The 23219-nt window shown below is 43.3% G+C and overlaps 1 protein-coding gene across 3 annotated transcripts in view; it reads left to right on the top strand.

Moving 5' to 3' along the window:
- PIR (pirin) overlaps positions 1 to 23219 on the top strand; it is a 30317-nt gene that overhangs the window by 5857 nt on the left and 1241 nt on the right. For all 3 annotated transcript variants that reach the window (XM_081198144.1, XM_081198143.1, XM_081198145.1), the window contains exons 4-9: positions 837 to 920; positions 3172 to 3378; positions 12570 to 12654; positions 18630 to 18674; positions 19625 to 19707; positions 22432 to 22498. In XM_081198144.1, the coding sequence (XP_081054270.1) occupies positions 837 to 920; positions 3172 to 3378; positions 12570 to 12654; positions 18630 to 18674; positions 19625 to 19707; positions 22432 to 22498 (571 nt within the window). The remainder of the gene's footprint in view (positions 1 to 836; positions 921 to 3171; positions 3379 to 12569; positions 12655 to 18629; positions 18675 to 19624; positions 19708 to 22431; positions 22499 to 23219) is intronic.

Genomic DNA, 23219 nt, shown 5'->3' with positions numbered 1-23219 from the left:
CCTCATCTATGCCTCCCCCCTTCCCAGTGTTGCTTTTAGTTTGTACAATAAGTATGCAGGATATCATTCTACCATATCTAGTTTAAATTAAAAACAGAATGATGCATTATCAAATCCAGTGGGTAATAGGGAATACCTTTATAGGTACACAAAAGTAAAAAAAATGAAAACCACCCAGGAATTTATTGGGATTTCACCAGTGTGACTGTGTAGGAATACAGTCCAAGTAAATATTTGTGGGAAAATCACACCTATTTTTCTAGTTCATTCTTTCACTAGCAGCGTGATTTGTCCCTTAAAGTACATTCATTTTATTCGCTTTCAGTGCCCCTCATCTATGCCTCCCCCCTTCCCAGTGTTGCTTTTAGTTTGTACAATAAGTATGCAGGATATCATTCTACCATATCTAGTTTAAATTAAAAACAGAATGTCTCTGTCTTTGGGGTACCACGAGATACCATGGGGATCAATACAGTACAGTGTAGTGCCATTGATTTCAGTGGGAAAACATTAACAATCTGTCTAACTCTTCTGTTTAAATCAATAAGATTCTAAAATGTTAACTGGCTGAATTATACCCAATATTTATTTGCTCTGTGGGTTTGTTGTTGTTGTTTTTGCTTGCTTGCTTGCTTGTTTTAAGTTGTATTTTTACTGGAAATATTATTGTAAGTCTCATAAGGCTTTGGAAAGAAACAATGTCATTTAGATTACAGTTCACTGGGCTTCGGACTACAAACTCCTTTGGAACAAATGCCTTCATGATTGTCAGATGAGACTATAAAGCCTGCTGTGAGCTTGGGCTTCCCTGATGCTCTAAATCTTCTCTTTCTCAGGTAACATACTTACTGGCAGGTGGCTCCATGGCCCATGAAGACTTCTGTGGCCACGCAGGTAGACTGAATCCAGGAGATCTGCAGGTAAGCTGAAGTGATGAGAACGGAGGTTGCCCTGTCTTGCCCTTTCACTTTGAAATTGGTTTTGAAGACTGGAAGTTTTGCAATGTATTTTCCCCCCTCTGTTGTCTTCCTAGTGATTTCTGTAATGAGGAGCCTGTGACCTCTCCACCCATCCAGATTTTGTTGGCACTCGGATTGCCAGCAGCCCCCCATGGCCAATGGGTCAGGGATGATAGGAGTTTGTGGTACAACAACATCTGGAGTGTCCTCCCTCCTGGGGCAAACCATTGGACTTCAGGATTCCCTGCATCCCAGTTTTAGATGGGTTACAGTGGTGGTACCACCACTCTGTTATGTTTGTTTAAAAGAGATGAGGTTGGGGAGCTATTGAGGTTGAATCCTGACAAGACAGAAGTACTGTTTTTGGGGGACAAGAGGCGGGCAGGTGTGGAGGATTCTCTGGTCCTGAATGGGGTAACTGTGCCCCTGAAGGACCAGGTGCGCAGCCTGGGAGTCATTTTGGACTCACAGCTGTCCATGGAGGCACAGGTCAAATCTGTATCCAGGGCAGCTGTTTACCAGCTCCATCTGGTACGTAGGCTGAGACCCTATCTGCCTGCGGACTGTCTCGCCAGAGTGGTGCATGCTCTGGTTATCTCCCTCTTGGATTACTGCAATGCGCTCTACGTGGGGCTACCTTTGAAGGTGACTCGGAAACTACAACTAATCCAGAATGCGGCAGCTAGACTGGTGACTGGGAGCGGCCGCCGGGACCACATAACACCGGTCTTGAAAGACCTACATTGGCTCCCAGTACGTTTCCGAGCACAATTCAAAGTGTTGGTGCTGACCTTTAACGCCATAAACGGCCTTGGTCCAGTATATCTGAAGGAGCGTCTCCACCTCCATCGTTCTACCTGGACACTGAGGTCCAGCACCGAGGGCCTTCTGGCAGTTCCCTCACTGCGAGAAGCCAAGTTACAGGGAACCAGGCAGAGGGACTTCTCGGTAGTGGCGCCTTCCCTGTGGAACACCCTCCCACCAGATGTCAAAGAGAACAACAACTACCAGGCTTTTAGAAGACATCTGAAGGCAGCCCTGTTTCGGGAAGCTTTTAATGTTTGATGTATTATAGTATTTTAATATTCTTTTGGAAGCCGCCCAGAGTGCCTGGGGAAGCCCAGCCAGATGGGCGGGGTATAAATAAATAATAATAATAATAATAATAATAATAATAATAATAATAATAATAATTATTATTATTATTATTATTATTATTATTATTATTATTATTATTATTATTATTATTTAGGTATCCGGGAGGAGAGGAGAGCTCCCCTGCCTTGAATTGTTTGCAGAAGAGGGACTTTTGTGAGATGCGGTTTTTCCTACCCAGCCCAAAAATCCTCTTCTGTATAAACTTTGCCAGATAGGAGCTTTGCCTTCCTCTGGATTTGGTCATCCTAAACAGAAAAAGAATTAAAGTGGCTTGATTTTGGGATTGAAGATGGGACCTGGATCTGAAAAGAGTGAAGACCGATACTGTAAACGGGTAGTTAACCTGCGACAACCTCCCCCCCCCCCATCATCCTTGGTCATTGGAGAAGTCTGGTTAGGGTTGGACATCTGGGGGGGGGGGGTCACAGGTTAGCTTATTCCTGTTACAGATTATGTTAAAGCTTCCAAATCCAATTCATTCTAATACAACATTTCTAAAGACCTTTAATGCAACCCTACATGTCTATTTAGACCAGGGTTTCCCAAGCTTGACTCTCCAGCTGTTTTTGGACTACAATTCCCACCATCCCTCACCACTGGTCCTGCTAGCTAGGGATGATGGGAGTTGTAGTCCAAAAAAGAGCGGTAGACCCAATCTTGGGAAACCTTGATTTAGACATATGCCCCATGAAGTTCAATGGGGCCTTACTCCCAGGTAAGCGTGCATAGGATTATTGAAGCCCTAGGATATTTACATTCTGGGTCAATTCCCATCATACCACAATCCACCGTGAAACTTTTTGTTTCCTAAGTGCTTAAAACTCATGGATTATTTTTAGTTAATAGCATAACAAATTATTAGACCTGTATTTTTGCATCTTGTTCCGCTTTGGCTAAATAATGCAAGGTGGAGTTGCCAGCTTTGATCAAAACACTGGATTGTGTGTGCAGTTTGGGGGGACGGGACTAGGAATTGAGTTGATGCTTCACTTCAGCTTCTGCAAAGCAAAATGTTTCAATTCTCTCACCTTCTCCTTTACCTTTTGGTATATAGTGGATGACAGCCGGCCGTGGCATTCTCCATGCAGAGATGCCTTGCACCGAGGAGCCAGCCCACGGCCTGCAGCTTTGGGTCAACCTGAGAAGCTCTGAGAAAATGATTGAACCCCAATACCAAGAACTCAAAAAGGAAGAAGTCCCCAAGCCTTCACAGAACGGTGTGAGTGTGTCCGTCATATCAGGAGAGGCGCTGGGCGTAAAGGTAAACACATTTGCTGACAAACTTGCGAAAAGAGGGCTCTTTTTTAAAAAAAAACTGAACAGTTCTGATAGTTAGCTTATGGCTTAATTCAACCTGCAGCCTTTTAAAAAGTGAGTCCCTTGTCTTAACTATACCTTCAGGAGGGGGGAGAGGAAGGTAAAGCCACAGCAGGGCGAATTGAGGGTGTTTGTGAGTGACTTTTCCTTCTCTGATAAGGAGCAGTAAGATTACAGGGCAAGTTACTGTGTGCTCCTTGTGTTTATGTAGTCCACATGCTATTGGGGAAGGAGTCCACACTGCTGTACTTCCTTGGAAAGCTAATCTGTTGGCAAGGAAAAAGTGGAATGGAAAGAGCCCTTATATACAAAAGGATCTGCTTGCAAAGAAACTCTGTGACCTATGCGCTTAGATTTGTTTGCATGAAAGGCCTGCAGCCAGCTCAGTGGTGGAGGAAGCGGTGCTCTCCCTCTTCCTCCTCCTGAACAGAGCCGCTAGCTGGAAAGAAAGCCACATTGCTCACGTTGGTGATTTGAGGGCAATTCCCACATGGTACTCCTTCAATGGAGCCCTACTGCCACAAAGAGATGTGTACAGTACAACCTTCCCCAACCACATGACATTTTGGACTACAAGGCCCATCAGTCCTAGCCAGTATGGCCAATGGTTTGGGGTGATGGGAGTTGGAGTCCAATGACCTAAGGAGAGCACCAGGATGGGGGTGACTATCCAGGACTTATGCTAGATAATAATAATAATAAATTTATTATTTATACCCTGCCCATCTGGCTGGGTTTCCCCAGCCACTCTGGGTGGCTTCCAACAGACTATTCAAAACATGATAAAACATCAAAACATTTAAAACTTTCCTAAACAGGGCTGCCTTAGATGTCTTCTAAAAGTCAGGTAGTTGTTTATTTCCTTGACATCTGATGGGAGGGCGTTCCACAGGGCGGGCACCACTACTGAGAAGGCCCACTGCCTGGTTCCCTGTTACCTCACTTTTCGCAGTGAGGGAACCACTAGAAGGCCCTCGGAGCTGGACCACAGTTTCTGGGCAGAACGATGGGGGTAGAGACTACAGGCACCGTCAGTGTCTTTAGCAAATGTTTTCTGGCTGCATGTTTCCCCTCAACCTGTCATACGCTTAAAATTCCAATTCACTGAAGTTACATGTTTCAGCTAGTTAATTATGTAACCCCTCAGGGTCAGACAAGTGGAAAACAAGCAGGCCAGTCGTGCTACATCTGCCATTTGTAGGGATCTGAAAGTCTGAGCCTTTAGTTTTAAGAGGATATAATTGTATGGGATATTATCCCTTTTGCTCACCTTTCTGGAAACTGTTTTTACTGTCAGTGAGATGTTGTGAGATGGATGAATTATTAGTAATAGCATCTCACTTTCAGGAAGCAGTGCCTGTATAGTCAAGCCGTGGTTTGTTCTTACGGCAAGGGAGAAAAGGAGCTGGGGCCTTGTTGGAGGAGGTTGAGTCTCAAGGGTCATAATCTTGGTATTTCAAGCAAGCATTTTATTGGGTTTTTTGCCTTCTTTTTAACAAGCTGCCTTGCTGTGACCCATCTAGAAGCACATAAAATAAGTGAGCGAGTCTCATCCTATATACTGTCGAGGCATGCCTTGGTGATATACTGGAATGTGGCTCGCAAAGGAAGCCGGACGCCTTTGTTCTTGCAGTGAACCAACAGCCACTTCCAATCAGGAAAGGTTACAGAGGGAAAACAAGCTGCACAGCTTGCTAAGCCAGTTCCAGCTGGCCCCACACAGAACACCTAAGCCCACCCCACACTTTCGGAGCTGACCCCTGACCCCTGGGCTCTGCCTCTACATTCCACTTCTTTGTTTTATTAACTGAGCCCTTGCCTGTGCAGAAGCAGAGTAGCAGATGGGCCGTCTTGCCCAGGCATTCCTCCATAGCCCACTGTTAGCTTAGAGGCCGCTCAGCCTTATTTCTCATTTCAGTTGTGGCATTTGGTGAGAATTCTAGGAAGAACATTGTCAAAGCAAGGCTAGAGTGGGAGATTCAATGTGGGGAAGGGCCATCTGCTTTGCTCAATGACCGGCACTTCAGGTTAGGGCTGCTAACTTCCCCTGCCTTGAAACCCTGGAGAACTACCAACCTAGAGTTAATGGTCTGGCCCAGTAGACCCTATGTATCCTTAAAACATTTCATCATGGAACTGGCAGTTCCCCCACTGTGAGAAGTGAGGTTATAGGGAAGCAGGCAGAGGGCCTGCCCTGCAGAACGCCATCTCTTCAGATGTCCAGGTTGTAACTATACAACCTTTAGAAAACACCTGAAGGCAGACCCGTATAGGGAAGTTTTTAATGTTTTATTATGTGTTTGTATATGGCAACCCAGTCAGATGGGCAGGGTACAAATAAAATAATAATGTATAATCTGGTTTATCCTCCCACAAGGCATCCTTTTTTAATCAGCCACCCACTCCAGAGTCTCTGTAATTTTTATTTCCCAATAATTCAGCCTCATATCTGAAGAGGTTGGCCAAGGTTGTCCCCAACAGTTAACAGCACAGCTTCTTAGGTGATGCTCTATTTCTGTGGCCAAAGCTGTGTAAAATGCACCCGTCGGGCCAGATTCCTCCTGGACCACAATTTTCAAAGCCTAGTCTGGTACGTCTAGGAGGAGCATAGCCGAATTATCAGTTAGATATTACCTGGCAAGATGAAGAAAATACACACATTCTGTGGTGCATTAAAATAATTTATGTAGACACGCTATACCAGAGAGACACATTACTCTGTTTTTACATTTATTACCTGCACGGCATTTTTCATTGCTTAAACAATTGCTGAAAGTTTTCCAGGTGGAAGAACTCGAAAAAGTTTCATGAGGAAATGAAAGCTTTGGCTATTTGCAAACCTAAAGCATTGAAACAATCTGCATCCTATTTGCAACCTACCATTGGCAGTTTGACAGCTGGATGATGCCCTACTTCTGGGTGGAGTCAGTTGATCAGAAGTTTGGTACAAAGTTTCAGATGCAGAGGGGTGGCGGATGCCTACTTGGATGAAAATTTCTGCAGACTCAGCATGCCCACCTAGGATGTCAGCACTTGGCTTTAGATGCTCATGGGCATGTCCAGCAGCAATGAATTCTGGGAATAGCTACTGTGGCTGGGTGAACTGGGTGAGAAGCCAATTAAAATAGAGAGCGTCTGGGTGAGCACTTGACTGTGGCTCAGTTAATCCTGAGTTGCCTGGAAACTAATATTCTACACTATAGAAAAAAGTATGTTTAAAGTTGGACTTTAGAAAAAACAAACACTTTGGGTTACAGACTCCGCTAACCTGGAAGTAGTACCTTCGGATAAGAACTTTACCTCAGGATGAGAACAGAAATTGCGCACTGGCAGCATGGTGGCAGCGGGAGGCCCCATTAGCTAAAGTGGTACCTCAGGTTAAGAACAGTTTCAGGTTAAGAACGGACCTCCAGAACAAATTAAGTTCGTAACCAGAGGTGCCACTGTATTAGATCAGTATTTGTAAGTTCCTGGGGTAAATAACACCCATAAAGTAAACACTTAATCCACTTTGTGCATGTTAAATACTATTTGTAGCATTTTCCATGTGTTTAATGAGCCCATACTGAAAGCATTGTTGCCACAACAACTAATGCATTGTGCTCAATTTTGGGATCCATCAGACTGAATACAATCTATGAGCCATGTGGCGTTTCTTGTTATTAGTTGTCTTTTATAGTCTCAAACAGATAAGCTAAAAAATGTCTCATCAAGCCACTGCTGAGCCACAATTATAGATGATGGGCTGTGTTTGGCTTGGTGGGTTAGCCAGTTGTGCAGGCATGATGTAAGTGCTTGGGATAGGATATACCCAAAACTCTGCCAACACAGCGTTGACAGATAGGATTTGGCAAGGCAGAAATATTATACTCTGATGGCAGATAAACTGGGGGCATAAGGTAGGCATCATGGTCTATCTTTACACATTAGCTCTGACAGAGGAATGAAAGAATCTCTACTTCGCTTTCCACCTTTAACAGTGATTTTAGAAGCTGCTTCCATTGTGAAAGAGAGGCAGCGGCTGCTCATTACTCCAGTTTCTAGTGCTTCACCAATGGGAACATTTCACATTGTCTCACCAGTTCAGCCAATTAACTTCAGAAGCTTCATCACCGCATTGCCACCGGCACAAACGCCCTCTGCACAAATGTCAACACTGAATATAGCAGCAAATATGTTTACGATCATCACAGGGTCATATTTTGAGTTACTGTATTTTTCGCCCCATAGGACGCACTAATTTTTTTTTTGGGGGGGGGAATAAAGAAAAAAAAATTATTTCCCCCCAGGCACTTGTGGGCCCGGCAGTGGGGAGAAGCGCTCTTCTCCCCGCAGCCCGCCTTCAGACCAGGTCCGGGGACAGCGGGAAAACGCGCTGCGCCTCCCAGCTGTCCCCGGAGCTTGCGGGGAAGGCAGCGGGAGAAGCGCTCTTCTCCCCACTGCCCACCTTCAGATCAGGTCCGGGGACAGCGGGAAGACGCGCTGCGCCTCCCAGCTGTCCCCGGAGCTTGCGGGGCAGGCAGCGGAGTATCCCCGCCGTCAGCCTCCAAACTACTTCGGGAGACAGCGGGATGGCGGCGTTCCACCTCCCTCTGTCCCCCGACCTTGTGGGGCTGGCGCTGGCGCTCTCCTGAAGCCTGGAGAGCGAGAGGGGTCGGTGCGCACCGACCCCTCTCCCTCTCCAGGCTTCAGTGAAAGCCTGCATTCGCCCCATAGGACGCACACACATTTCCCCTTCATTTTTGGAGGGGAAAAAGTGCGTCCTATAGGGTGAAAAATACGGTACTCGTTTTCATTATAATACCTACTTAGACTTGTGTGGAATTCTTTAGCTGTAATTTTTGCATTGTAGGGGGGCTGGACTAGATGCGCCTTGGGGGTCCCTTCTATAAGTCTGTGAATACAGACTGAGTAATATTAGTAAGCATGGCTCGTTGCCCAGCTACTGCTACGCAACAAGTTCTAACCATATGCATATATCCCGCATTTAAAAATGAAGATAATGCCTGCAGTTACAGTAAATGTTGTTTGCAAACTCAAGGGATGACTTCACATTGCATACTTTTCTGAAGCTTTTCCAATTGCATGTCTTTAATTTTATCACCTTCTAGCATTCCTCCCATTGTTTTTATTAGCAAACGCGCTATTCATTATGAAGACAAATCAATGCCACATGTAAGCTGTATGGTCTAAGGAAATCGTGACCATACCAAGGTGAAGTTGCTGCCCTTTCTAGTGCAGGTATAACAGACAGAAAAACCCACCACCTTCAGATCGGTCATAAATTCTCTTTCTGCGTGTTGAAGGTGCTTTGTTGAACCATTTTAATGCTGGTGCCTTATTACCACGAATAACTGGAAAAAAATGTAGGCAAGATGAGCCAAAGTGGGGTTTGCATACCAAAGTAGTCATAAATTCTTTCAACATGTGGCTTCAGATCTTTCCATAAGTACTTTGCAGTGCTGTTTTAAAAGGCATTTTTTATTTAATGCCTCTTTTTGCCTTCCGGAAGGCACCCTTTTAAAAATTCAACGTGATGCATTTCCACTTCTGATTCATTTCCTGACCCAAGGTTGCAATTTGTACATTGACTCTGGTACAAGACACCGCTGCTTGAAATTTCATGTTTGAGGGGAACTGGTTTTCCTGTTTCTTATTTTAAGAATAGCCATTCCCTTTTCTAACGAGAAGGCAACATGGATTTGGGTTGTATGAACTGTTGTTTAGTATAGGTTCACAGGGCAGGTTCATCAAGCAGGAGAGGTCTTGGGAGATCTTGTAAAATAATTGGAAGCAAGCACCATTGGAGAATGCAGTTTGTGTTTCATTACTTTACTTTTCATCTGATGCCTTTAGGGCATGCCTGCGCACGGAGGTATAAAGGGCTTTTACCAATTCTTATAATCAAAATCCCTGGCATCTGAGTGATGGCAGTGTAGGAAATTCATTGGGAAAATGTAGCAGAGAGGATTGTGAGAGGATGTCCTTCCTCTCTCGTAAGCCCAGAATTGGGGCATCCAATAAAGTTTATAGTTGGGAGATTCGGTGTAGATAAGAGGAAGGACTTCACACAGCACATACCTAAACTATGCTGCCACAAGATGTAATGATGGCAGCCAGCTTGGACAACATTAAAAGGAGATTAGACAGATTCATGTGGAATAAGGCTGTTGGTGGCTACTAGCCAAGATAGCTGTATTAGGTACAGAATTGGAGGTGGAATGTCTCTGAAATCCAATTGCTGAGGACAACAAGCAGGAGAGGTCTTTTGCTCTCATTTCCTTGTGGGCTTCCTGTAGGCAACAGGTTGACCACTGGGAGAACTGGCTAGAAAGACCTTAAGTGTGCCCTAGCGGGGCTGATCTTACATTCTTGCCATATAAGAAATGGCTGTTGGTATTAGGCACACCATAGTAGTATGAATTACATGGAAATTGAGTTGTAAAGATGATTGTAGAGCAGAGAGATTTCTAGATTTTGTTTACATTGTGTATATCTCAGGTCTCGTGTCTCATTTAAAAAATGCTGACCATAATGTCTGAAGACCTCTTGCATTAGTCCGTGATTGCAATTCAAATCTTACCCGAAAGGGACACCTCCAGGGGTGAGAGGTTACTCTTTTTGCTAAATTAATCCCTAGTATCCCTGCTGAGCCCCATGGAGTCTGTGTGGGTTTGGAGGATTAGGTTACTAAAACACTGGCAAAGACAGAGAAAGAAATAGCTTTGTGCTCACTTTGCCTATTAAATTTGTTTAGAGGAAATTCATTTTCTCCAGACATGCCCCATAGGACTGAGTTGCACACACAAAAGTATAATATTTCCACATAATTTTTTAAAATGTTAAAATTAATTGCATTGCTTATAGGTTCTGCAGTTACATTGGGGTTAGTAGCCATTAGTTTATTTATCTTTCATGAGTTTGACAAGTTTAAAACTGGATTAGACAAACTATTGAATATTATTGCATTTTATGGCAGCCAATTCTGTAATTTGGGTGAAAAAATACTTCCTTTCGTATATTCACCAATTAAGTTGGTTGCTCTCTTCCAATTCTAGTTTTCCAGCTCTTCAATGTCCTTTTTGAGATAGCGACCTGAACTTTAGGCCACATTCAAAATGCTGGCAATTCTATATTCAGTCTCTTTCCTAATAATCCATAGGATGGCTTTTGGTTTTTTCAGAGCTGTCACACTGAATATTCCTTTATTTCCCCCTTCTCTGTTTAGAAGTCTCTCTTCATTAAGCCACGAGCTTGACAGCAAAGCAAATCTTTAAAAACGTATCTGCAGGAGAACTAAATGAAGTGCTCTCTAAATCCTGCAGATCTTTATCAGAAAGAGAACAGTCAGGAGAAAATGCCCTGTTCGTCATATGGACCGAGAGAAATGTTCATACCTGAACCTGTTCCAATAGGAGTAATAAGATGGTACGATAAAGTCTGCTGAAGTACAAATGTGTATGGTGCAGAACTGCACCCACCCATCCTAAAAATGGTTTAATCAGTGCTACTTATCCATATAAAGACTCTTTCCCTGCTTTACGATTCTTCAGCATTTCCTTGAGACTTCACAGTACTTGGCTTCTCAGCTTCTAGGTCAGTGATGGAAAATCTGTGGCCATCCCAATGTAGTTGGACTTCACCTCCCATCAGTCCTGATGGTTGCCCTTGTTGGCTGAGTCTGATAGGAGTTGAAGTTCAGTCACATCTGGAGGGCCACAGTTTCCCAATCCCAGTTCTAGGTTAAATGCAGGCAAGGTAGCCACTGATGCTGAAAGACCTACATTGTCTCCCAGTACATTTATGAGCACAATTCAAAGTGTTGGTGCTGACCTTTAAAGCCCTAAACGGCCTCAGCCCAGTATACCTGAAGGAGCGTCTCCACCCCCATTGTTCAGCCCGGACACTGAGGTCCAGCGTTGAGGGCCTTCTGGCAGTTCCCTCACTGTGAGATGTGAGGTTACAGGGAACCAGGCAGAGGGCCTTCTCAGTAGTGGCAGCCGCCTTGTGGAATGCCCTCCCATCCGATGTTAAGGAAATAAACAACTACCTGATTTTTAGAAGACATATGAAGGCAGCCCTGTTTAGGGAAGTTTTTAATGTTTGATATTTTATCATGTTTTTAATATTTTGTTGGGAGCCGCCCAGAGTGGCTGGGGAAACCCAGCTAGATGGGCAGAGTATAAATAATAAATTCTTCTTCTCCTTCTTCTTTATTACTAAAGAAGAGAGGCCTCCTGTTCTTTTCATAGAAGTTTAGAAGAGGGAATTTCAGCAAGCTTAGCTTGCAATGGCAAGCTGAAATTCTCTCTTCTACACAACTTTGAAAGTCACAGGCAGCCTGCACTATTTCAGATCTGCCCACCACATATGCAAGGGCTATGCATTTTGGGATTCAAACATCTTGTTTCTGCAACCATGTGGGGAAAATAACACACGAGCATTTGGAGGCCTTGCTCATGCCATTTTTGTCTCCCCTGGAGACAATTTTCTTTGAAGGCAACAGTCCGAATATGGTGTCTATTTGAATGGGAGGCTGTGAATCTTGCTCATACATTTCACTTTTCTATGCCACCTCCTTGGATTCAGGGTGGGAGTGGGAATTTTGAATTTCAGAACTGAGGCCAGCAGGAAGTCTCCTTATTCAGAGTTGAGTTAGCATTTCACCCCCCCCCCAAAAAAAACCCCTCTGCCTTCTTTCCAGTTCTTGAATGTAAATATCCATCACTTTTTTGTTTTTACTTCCTTACCATTTGTTTGTTGTTCTGACTCCATGCAATTTCTTTAGGGTTTGTGGCTAGCATAAAAAGAGCCTCTCAAATATTCTTTTGAACAGTTGTGCTGAAGCAGATTATAATTATTTGAAGAGTGCAGCCTAAAATATATATAAATATGCACAATCTACAGGCCCTTGCATTAAATTAACTCAGTGGCAGACAGTTATTTCTGAGGAGACATGTATAGGATTGCTATTGTTTTAGAGGTAGTGTTTAGTCATCATGACCAGTTACAACCGATAGCCTTATCGTCCACTGAAATGCACTGCTGGTGAACTCCCTCTTTGTTTTGATGTGTTTTATGCTGCCAGCCCATTTTCCTCCTCCTGAGATGTCAATTTTCCCTGTTGCTGTTCAGTCCAAGGTGTATACCCGCACTCCGACGCTGTATCTGGATTTCAAGTTAGACAAAGGAGCAAAACACACCCAGGCTGTTCCCAAAGGTAGGAAACATTTCCTTCATCTTGTCAAAAATGGAATTTGGAGCAGCTTCAATGGTGATGCTTCAATCTCGTTATTGGTGCCTTGTTCTTAATGGATGAGTTATTAGCGTGGGCTTAACTTTCATTCCCATTTTTGGTTATGTGCTTGGGCCTTTTTACGTGACGAAATATCTGAGGGTCTGTTCTGCCTACCTTTTTTCCACATGGATTTCCAAGTCACGTCAGAGGTATGGCCCAATAGGTACATAAAGGTAAAGGAACCCTTGACCATTAGGTCCAGTCGTGGCCGACTCTGGGATTGCAGTGCTCATCTCGCTTTATTGGCCAAGGGAGCTGGCGTACAGCTTCTGGGTCTTGTGGCCAGCATGACTAAGCCGCTTCTGGCGAACCAGAGCAGTGCACAGAGACGCCGTTTACCTTCCTGCCAGAGCGGTACCTATTTATCTACTTGCACTTTGACGTGCTTTCAAACTGCTAGGTGGGCAGGAGCAGGGACCGAGCAACGGGAGCTCACCCCATCGCGGGGATTCGAACCGCCGACCTTCTGATCGGCAAGTCCTAGGCTCTGTGGTTTAACCCACAGCTCCACCCTCGTCTCAATAGGTACATAGTCACACTTGAAAGACTTAATAGCTACAGTGGTGTAATCTCACTGGTTCAGCAGGGCCTCTGGTCTCTCGCCTCCCTCTGCACACTTTTAAAATCTGCTTTTGAGCATCCCCAACCCTCTGGAGCCAATTTGGAGGTTGGGTGCAGGGACTGAAGAGGACATGAGAGGAATCTCTGTTGGGCACACAGACGTCTGTTGTGCTGGTGCATATGGCGTGTGGCCTCCCTCCAGGAATATCCATAAGCCCTGTTCAGTCATTTTTCCACCACGTGGTCACCATCTCATGCCCTCCATGGGATGCAGCTGCTGGCCCCACCCTCCCTCTCACATTTCCAGCAGCCCCATCCATCAAACACAGATTTCTTTGGGGTGAGGTCTGAAGCCAGCAGCCTGCTCTCCCTGTGTGGTTTCTGAATTGTGCGGGGAGCCTCCAGACATAGAGTAGGCCCCCCATTTCAGACAATTTCCTCTAATGTGTAGAGGGCCGCCGGGCTGCATGACAGGGGCAGAAGCCGAGGAGGCAGGGCAACAAACACAGCAACACCCTTTGCTTTGGGCATCATGAATCATGTAAGGAAAGGAGGACTGAATGAATAGGATTATAGTGAAATAGGCAAATGCTCTGGACCTGTGACTACGCACATTGCCCGGTAGCTCTTTTGCAAGTTAATGGCTTCACTTCCATTCTTGTAGGAAAAATATGTGTTCCACTGATTTAGGGTCAAAGTGTTTGGTATGTGGGAAATCTGTGACCTGGTTTTATTAATGCAGCCGTTAGTACATTCCAATTCGATTAGAGCAGTTGGATAATGGGAGATTTTTTTTATCGTCTCTCTCCATTGTGCCATTTTCCCAGTCTAAATTATACTCTCAAACTGTGGTTTGCCAAGTGAGGTAAAAAGTACAATACCCTTTAGGGGCAGCTGATTGGGGAAATTGGGGTGAGGTGGGGAGAATGAAAAACACACATTTCCATTGCTCTAATCAGATTGGTAGCCTCTTGTGGCTGCATTTCATTTAAAGACAGAATGGCAGACAATCCAATCCCATGAACACGTAGTTCAGCCCCAGTTCTTGCAGAAACAGATGGCTGCTGGCTAGATACTGAGGCCAGTCAGTAAGATTTTTATGTATTGTAAATGCTCTGCCTCAGTTGCAAAGAATCCGAGTTTGGATCCAAAAAACTTATGCACACACTTATCTTGCTACATATGCTATCCTGACTTTGGTAAGGCTCATTTGAATAAAGATTGCCAAGGTATTTTTTTATATATAGTTGTTATTAAATGAGCTGAGGATCTGGAGTTGCAAAATTCCTTGGCATTTGCCACACATGTTTGTCTGTTAGATAATGGGCAAAGAATTAGCTGCAAATTTGCTCCATAAGATTTTTCAGCCATTTCTGTGGGAGACGGATGTTTGTTTCTGCACATTTGTGTTTCGTATGTAAACAAATTTATGGAACCTCTGGCCTTTTAAAGCAGTATACTAATAACCACTGAACAGTTAAGGAGCTGACACATAAATATATCAATAAATACTCATTTGCTATCTTTTGAACTATATCCTGAGTTCAAGTAAATCACTTTTAACATTTCTGAAAGGCTGCTGAAGATTTAAGAAGGGCAGGAGAATTACAGGCTTCTCTCTTAGGTATTTATAGAGCTGGCTTCTTTTGAAGAGGTATATGATGAGCATAAAGAGATCACAATCCCCTGCTACAGAATATCAGCAAACAAGGAACCATTAGTTCCTGAGGGGATTAGCAGAAGCTCTAGAGAACTATAGAGAGCAGTGCCTTCCCCACTTCCTGCTTAAGATGATGTGTGTTGCCCTGAGGGAAGATGGATGAGGAGAAGCCAAGTCCAGGGAGCGCATAACCATCATGGACCATCAATAGCCTGAGAGAGCTATTGCTAAGGCTAAGGCTAAAAGATTCCACGCCAAGGTTTGTGAGCAGGAGTACTGGGTCTTAGAGGAGACCATATAGTGTGCATTACAGACACCTGCTGGAATGGAGAAGACCAATGGGACATGGTTTTCTGGATGCAAACCGTTGTTAGATCTAGGAAGCATGTACTGAAGGTTGTGTCATTCTGTATTTCAGAGACAACATAGTCCTTAATGTGCTGGAAGAAGTCTGCCCTGCTAAGTTCCCACGTTCTCCCTTTACTCTTCTTCAGTGCAGTCACAAGGAGAGATCAGAAGTTTCTGCTTCTGCTTTAGTTTTACCACAGTTTAGCTGAAACCGTCAACTGTGGTTAATCTTAACTATGATTAGTGAAAACAAGCCAGCTTGGTGTTCTGTGGCTCCAGTGGGTCATCTCAGATCAGATCAGCTGGTGTTTTCCGATGCAAGCTAGATTTCTAGCTGAATTCAGCAGTCTTCCTTAGGAATCCGTGATGGGCAAGTGGGGGCCTGCAACAAAACGTTATGTGGGTTAATGATTGGTTTTAGTGCTGCAGACAACTCCACCTTCCTAGGCCTCCCACTCTGCCATTCTTGTTGTGCCTCCATTTTGCATCCCTTTCCTGTCCCACACTCTTGTTTTGTTGTGTCAGTTACCATGAAATTCCCCTCTGTCTTCACATCTGTTCCTCTCCCGTGTTCACTGATTTGCTTCTTCACCTTCCTCCTCACTTTCAAGTCATGTCTTGGTTTTTTCATCGGCTTTCCTCTCTTCCCTTCTCTCTCCTGCTTCTTGCTTTCAGCTGCATAATCTTCTTGCTCATAGTTTGTTCACTTTCTTCTGACCCAGTTTTTGCTTTCATAATTTTTCACCATCAACTTCTAATCTGCTGGGTCTGCTTCCCCTCATCTTGTTAATCTTTTTCCTTCCCTCTGAGCCAGTGTGGTGTAGTGATTAAGAGCGGTGGACTCATAATCTGGTGAACTAGGTTCGATTCCCTGCTCCTCCACATGCAGCTGCTGGGTGACCTTGGGCTAGTCACACTTCTCTGAAGTCTCTCAGCCTCACTCACCTCACAGAGTGTTTCTTATGGGGAAGGAAGGGAAAGGAGATTGTTAGCTGCTTTGAGACTCCTTAGGATAGTGATAAAGCAGGATATCAAATCCAAACTCCTCCTCCTCCTCCTCCTTCTTCTCTTCCTCGCCCCTCACCCCAAACTCATTGTCCTCCTAGCAGATACAGCCAGGAGCCTGGGCAATGGAAACTTATCACACAAGCCCTACTTCCAACATATTTTTTATGGCAACAGACATGGATGAATCAAGCAGACCCTGCACACATATGCAGTTGTGTTTCAGCCTTTGGAAGGGAGTTTGCCTCCTTTGTGTGTTAACATGTTTTTGTTTTGTTTCTTGTACTCCTGCAAATCCTGGTGTTCCCCTGAGTCTCTGGATGCTTGTGTAGGAGGTTTTAGGCATATAAGTATCCCCACTTACCCCAAGAAGCAGAGAAATAAAGGGGACTGGTTTGGAATGGCTGCTGTACAATCTATCCATGTCTCAAAATCAGTTATCAGCCCACTGTTTAACTTCTGAAGAAGTCTTAAGCATAACTATATAGCCGCAAAATTTGACCTTTTAAGGCTACTTTCCAATCTGTGTCTATTTATGGAGAAAAATTGTGGTCCTTTAACTGGAGCTTAATGTGTTGGGATTTTCATGTTGAAATGATGGGGCTTGCTGCTTGTTCTGGGATATGTGCCCAGAGAATGAGAAGGATATAACCTTGAAAGTAGAATTGCTGTGGCTGAAATCCATGTGGTTATTTCAGAGGTGCATCTGCATTTAAAAGAACCCATTTACTAACTGTTGCAGACTGAGCAGTAACGTTTTAACGAAAAGATGAGCGCCATTTATTTATGTTATGAATTGTTTCCCATCAGGCATCCCAAAGCAATTGACAATATAATAAAACATTTATGAAGCAGGTAGAACAGTTGCATATGTAAAAACAATTAAAAAATGATTATATGTTTTAAAAAGCCGTTTAAAACAGCTGTGAATAGATAAAATCAATTCAGACCCAGTACAGGTGCCAACTGGGATAAAGAGAGCAGAGTTTTAATCAGGTTACATGGCAATATTTTTTTCCATCCATGTCAAAATGCTAGGCATTGAGCTTGGAAGTAGCAGAGCTGGTGGTCAAATTTAGCAAATAAGGATTTTATCTAGCTGGCGTTCTGGTGGCTGCATCATTGTGTACTTTTTAAGCAAACAATTCCCTTCAAACCAAGTAGGATTTGCATCTGAGCAAAAAATATTTACACCTGGGCTAAGAAGCAGCAAACCACCAAACAATGGACTGGGCCCACCAGTTAAATGCCTTTCCCAAGAAAAGGTCCATTTTGTGTCTCCTTCCCACAGAACTGCAGCTGAAGGATAAATGGACAATAGTAAAAGGCTAAGCAGCCTGTTGGAGAGGCCTTGGTGGGCTTGAGGTGACTTACAGGTCTTAAATTGCCTCCCAGTATAAAAAGGTAAAAGCATATTGGGAAATGATTTATAATGAATTAAAAAAAATAATGTTTAAAACTACTTTCCAAAAAACCAAAAAAACAACCAGAGTCGTTTTTGTTGGGGATAACCCATACTGAAATTCCCAGGTGTCAGAAAAGGTTATTTATGTGTGCAACAACTGCGGCCTGTGTTTTGTTAGCTGAAAAATGGAAAGTGAGTGAGGCCCCAACTAAAGAGGATTGGCAACATAAGTTGACAGAATATGCACAATTTGCAGATTTAACACATAGAATAAGAGAGCAAGAAGAACACGCACTTAAAGAAGACTGGAAAACATTTATTGAATATATAAAAGTATTCAGCTGAAATAGACAGCTGAAAACGCTGGCAGTATTAAGATAAATTCAACAGAGTAAATAATTTTTGATCGATGTAAAAGTGGAAAACTGATTTGAATGGTTATAGTAAAATATGTAGGGATGTATGATATGTAAAATCAACCATGGGAAGAGAAGAAGGGTAGATAATGGATATTTTAAAGTTTGTAAAATGTTTATTTGAGATTCTAAAATAGAAAATTTAATAAAAAAAATATAAGAAATAAGTTGCCTCCCAGTAAGCCTCTTAAAATGGAATAACTTACTTATTTATCCTATAGTTAAACAGAACAGTTAATGAATACATTGGAAGGTCCAATGTATTTTGCTGTAGTGCATGTCTCTCTACTTTGGGGAGGTGTGGGAGGTTGGTAATAATGTTGTTTCATTAGTTATGTTACATCCGAAAATAAGTAAAATATGGTTTAAAAAATGGAACCTTTACACATGGATAGAGTCATACCTATACCTTGCAAATTACAACTTTGCATGGCCTAATACAGGCCTCCATATGTTTAAACTTTCTATGTATCTGACAGTATTTTGCCCTTTTACATTTCAGGTTGGACAGCGTTTATTTACACGCTCTTTGGTAATGTATATGTTGGTAAGTTGCTTGTTGTCTCCACCCTGTTTTGATCACTGGAAACTGCTTCTGTTTTTGAGAACCATTTTTTATTTTCAAAAGCTAGTACGATCTGTTTTTAGGGGTGAAATGGTACTCAGACTGTTGTAAATGTCAAACAGGCAGCATTTGCTTGCTCTGTAACAATTGCAGCTTTTAAAGATTAGCAGGTAGCTTCCTACTGGTTTATGACACTGGGTTGCTCTGTAAAGCTTACTATGGTCTCTGCACAGTATTTCCTAGAGATTGCTGCTCTGCCTGTGAGCCCACCTATCTATAAACAATAAATCTGTGATTGAGGGTCCTTGTGGCGCAAATGAGCCGCCTTAGTTGTGGCAGGTTGGAGAAAGCTTTGTTTGTTGGGTAATGAAGCGGTGATCTGCAGAGGACCATAGTGATGCTAGATATCCTTTCACAGAATCAGAGTCGGAAGGGACTGTGAGGGTCATCTAGACCAACCCCCTGCAATGCAGGGATATTTTACCCCATGTGGGGCTCAAACTCACGACCCTCTGAGTGGCTGGGGAAACTCAGCCAGATAGGCGGGGTATAAATAATAAATCATCATCATCATCATCATCATTATTAGTCTCGTGCTCTGGCTGAGCCATCTCAGCTGAAGCATTTATTTCAAAGTAGAAAACAGATATTGCAGGGAGAACTCTAAAATGCCCCTTATAGAACAATCCTATACTCGGAGGGAAGACCCATAAAGTTCAGTGGGGCTTAATCAGGTAAATGGTTATAGCATTGCATGCTTGGGCATCGCAAGTCTTACCTTGCAATTAAGTTATTCTGTGATCAGCTGTCTGCCTGGAAATTTTCATGAAAGGTTTAATTATTCATATGTGTTTCAGAAACAGTGTGAATTGGCCAGTACCTATTTAGAAATGTTAGCACAAACACCTCTTTAAAAAACCACCATTTTCCAGGTCCTTCCGATGCGCAACAAAAAATAGAACCGCACCACACTGCTGTGCTGGACGATGGAGACTGTATTCAGTTTGAAAACAAGGTATTCTGCAACTAATCTGTCTGGCTCCAAAACATCACTCCCACTCCCAGAATGCTTTCAGTAGGTTTTAACAATAGTAGACTGGGTCAGAATGAATCCCAAATAAACTGCCTTAGCAAGAACCCCCAATTAAACTGTTAAAAGAAGTGCTGAACCTGTCTTCATTCCCTTCCTATACTAAATGTTTAAGTGTCTTTTGCTTGGTTGTAATTATTGAGAAGCTCTTATTCTGCAACAGCCCATTGACTCTTGTGGAACTAGAGTAAGTGGACTGGATTTCATCGGCTTCATTTATTCTTACTCTTTGTATTTTACTCCCCGCACCCTTCAAGCTGCTTAAATTGCAGTTTGCGGAGTGCTTTCAGGTGTTCTCTACAATGGAAATGAGGTGTATTCTGGGATACATTCTGACTCAAGGTGGCCCTGAATAGCAGTGTGTCTTCTAACAAACGTCTTGACGACAACTTCTATAATACAGATCAATTCTTTGCCCACCTCTCTCTTCAGATATTCAGTTCAGCTACACTAGAGCATAGGAGGGGCTGAGTTTTTATATCTAAGCTCTCCGGGCAGCCTCTCACATGCTGGTTATGATATAGCGGTCTTCAAAGAACAGCCAGGCAAAGAAATTGTCTGGCTGATCCCTACAAAACAGGTTGAGAATTGCTGAGCACATAGTAACTGCCTGGCTTATTCCTAGACGTATCACTGTACATGAAGCAAGGAGCTAGCTACACAAGGTTTGTGGCCCAGTGCTGGCCCAATGGACTCTATTGACCTCATGAGCAGTGAGCAAGGAACAGAGGCAGCAACAGTGTTGTATATTTGTATGTACTAAAAGAGCTCCCCAGATCCCCTAGAACTGAGGCTGAATTTTCCTGGGCCCCTTCCTGGTAGCGACAGGGAAGGACTCTTGTCTGAAACCCTAGACAGCCACTGCAAATCATTGCACACAAGAGTGGCCCTCTAGATGTTATTGGCTTTGAATTTCCACCAGCTCCAGCTAGCTTGGCTGAAGGGTTAAGGGAGTTTTAGTCCAGCAACATCTGAAGAACTAAAGGTTTAGCCAGCCCTGATGTAACCAGTCCTGTGTTCTGACAATAGAAGGTAGCTTCCTGTGTTCGCTCAAGTTGAATCAAAAGCACCTCCTTCAATTTGTTCAAGTTATTACTAATATAGGAGAGTGCAGTTTCCATTGGCCTCATTCACATGCCGTGGCAGACATACAACTCAAATGGCAGCAACCTGGCTCCTTCTTCTGCCAAATTGCAAAGAGACGAATCTTAAAGCCGTGAGCCAAGAACAAACCATTGTATAGTTCATGTTGGGGAGTTAAGATGGTTTGTTTGTTTGTTTGTTTGTTTGTTTTGCATGCCCCTTGAATCCAACTTTTCTTTGTATGCTTAACCGTCTCCAGGCTTGAAAAATAGGTTTATATTCTAGGTTGTTGGAAAGAGCAGTTTATTTTGTGAGCAGAATCATAGGAAGTTATGATCTGCTTTCTAAAAAAATGTATTGTCTTTTATGCTTTCCCTAAAAAAATTTGAACCTGACATGATTCGAAAGTCTTGTTTATTTTTCGTTACGGGCTACACCCTTATGTCTCAAGACAGTTTTGCAATACTAAGGCTACAATAGGGTCTGTCGCAATCCTTTTCTTACATAATATCCAGCAATTTATCTTCAGTGCAGCCAGACCCTATGAGCCTCTGCTGAAGAGACAATGCTGTTTTGACAGGGTAGTTTACCTTAAAAGCTACAACATGCCATAACACAGGAGTGGGATTCTTAAGATGCCTCTTTTATCCTTAGGAGAACTGCCACAGCACAGTAAAAAGTTCTGTCAGTTCCAGTGGGAGGCCCTACACACCAGAAGAGCCTGGGAATCATTTTCTGACCATTGAAGTGGACTCTAGTCCACAAAGGTTTATGCCATAATGAATTTGTTACTCTTTCAGGAGCTGGAGAACTTATTTTTGCTGTGACAATTTCTGCTACCCCTCTGGAAACTATTCCAACAGATGTTCAGCCCAGTTATGCTGGGGGATGCTCAAGAGTTGGGGTGGGGAAGTTCCCTTGTGGAAAATCTTGGGTGGGGAAGCGTTGTCTATTTGTTTTTGGCCTTTAGCTCTCACCAAGCAAAATTCGCAGAACTGCCCCCTTTGTTTACATGTTCAAATTCACCATATATTTAATAACAACTTGCATGTAGTCCATAATACTGTATTTAGATAGGATCCAAATCCCACTTTAGGCACAGGGCCCTTTCCAGATGACCTGCTTATTTGGGTTTCACGCAGAAAACTTACCAAGAGGTTAGATTGTACCTGGTCTTTATTGAGAATTGATTCTGGTTTTTTGTGGGGCAGTTATACTGCATCCACCCTGATTTGCTTGGTGTTTATTCGCCTTCCCACTAACCATTTGTTCAGCCCACATGGAGAGGCCATGGGTCATCGCTTGGGACAAGCGCTGGCTCATCCTTCTCCCTGAGCTTGGCAGCGGTGGGGGAAACAGCGACGCTCCAGGGTCAAATCAGAAACCTGAAAGGCTTTCATAATTCTGGGACTGTCCCTGGAAAGTCGGGACACTTGGAAGGTATGCTGAGGCAAAACACTTGTGATCTACTGTATTGTAATTTGCTCCTGCTTTGGGTATCTAATCTCAAAATCTCAAAATGTAATTTATATGCTGCTGATGGATGCTTTCTGCTCATCCTTTTAGGATCCTGAAATGAGCCATTTTGTCTTGGTGGCTGGGGAGCCCATAAAGGAACCTGTAGTGCAACATGGTAAATATCTGTTTAACAAGTCGTCTTCTTTTTAAACAAATGGGGTATGCAGAACGTATTTTCATCTTCAACCTCAGGTGTTTATTCTGGAATATCTCCCCCCGCCCTTCTGTTGAAAAATCCACAACTGAACATCAGTGACATGCTGCTTTGGCCTTCCACTGGTATTTATAGGGATATTCTCTGTTTGTAAATCACTGTATTTGAGAGGCCTTGCTTGGAATCTTTTGTTACAGTTGTGTTTTGCTCTTGGAAAAACAGGCTGGGGTTTGAGCAGTCAGGTCATTCAGATTATTTCCCCAGTTGAAGGATGTATCATGTTACATTGTGCATTAAGAGATTTGTAAATAATTTTTTTGAAAAGAAGTGTATAAACGTTGGAAAGCAAAGTAAGTAAATGTTACTGGCCTCCTTGCAAAGGGACTCAAAGCTGCCAGGCCTTGCTGTTGTTGCTAGATATATCTTACCATCATTGCACAAAGCTACTGGCAAGTAAAATGTGAGAAGGGGAGGATGGGTTTGGGGAGAAGAACCAAGACTGTTACTCCCATGTAATTTCAGTAACTTGCTTACCATAGAGCCATCTGCACTGATGCAGTGCTGTACATGGCACATAAATGCATGGGTGGGAATGGCTATGAACGACAGTGTGAATAATGTTGTGTATACATTAGTCAGGTTGAGTCCATGCATTCCTGCAAGTAAATACATGACATATGAG

This window comes from Podarcis bocagei (assembly GCF_964188305.1).
Source record: "Podarcis bocagei genome assembly, chromosome: 6".
Taxonomy (NCBI): domain Eukaryota; kingdom Metazoa; phylum Chordata; class Lepidosauria; order Squamata; family Lacertidae; genus Podarcis; species Podarcis bocagei.
Note: the sequence above shows the minus strand (reverse complement) of the source record. Positions and strands in the feature narration are given on the sequence as shown.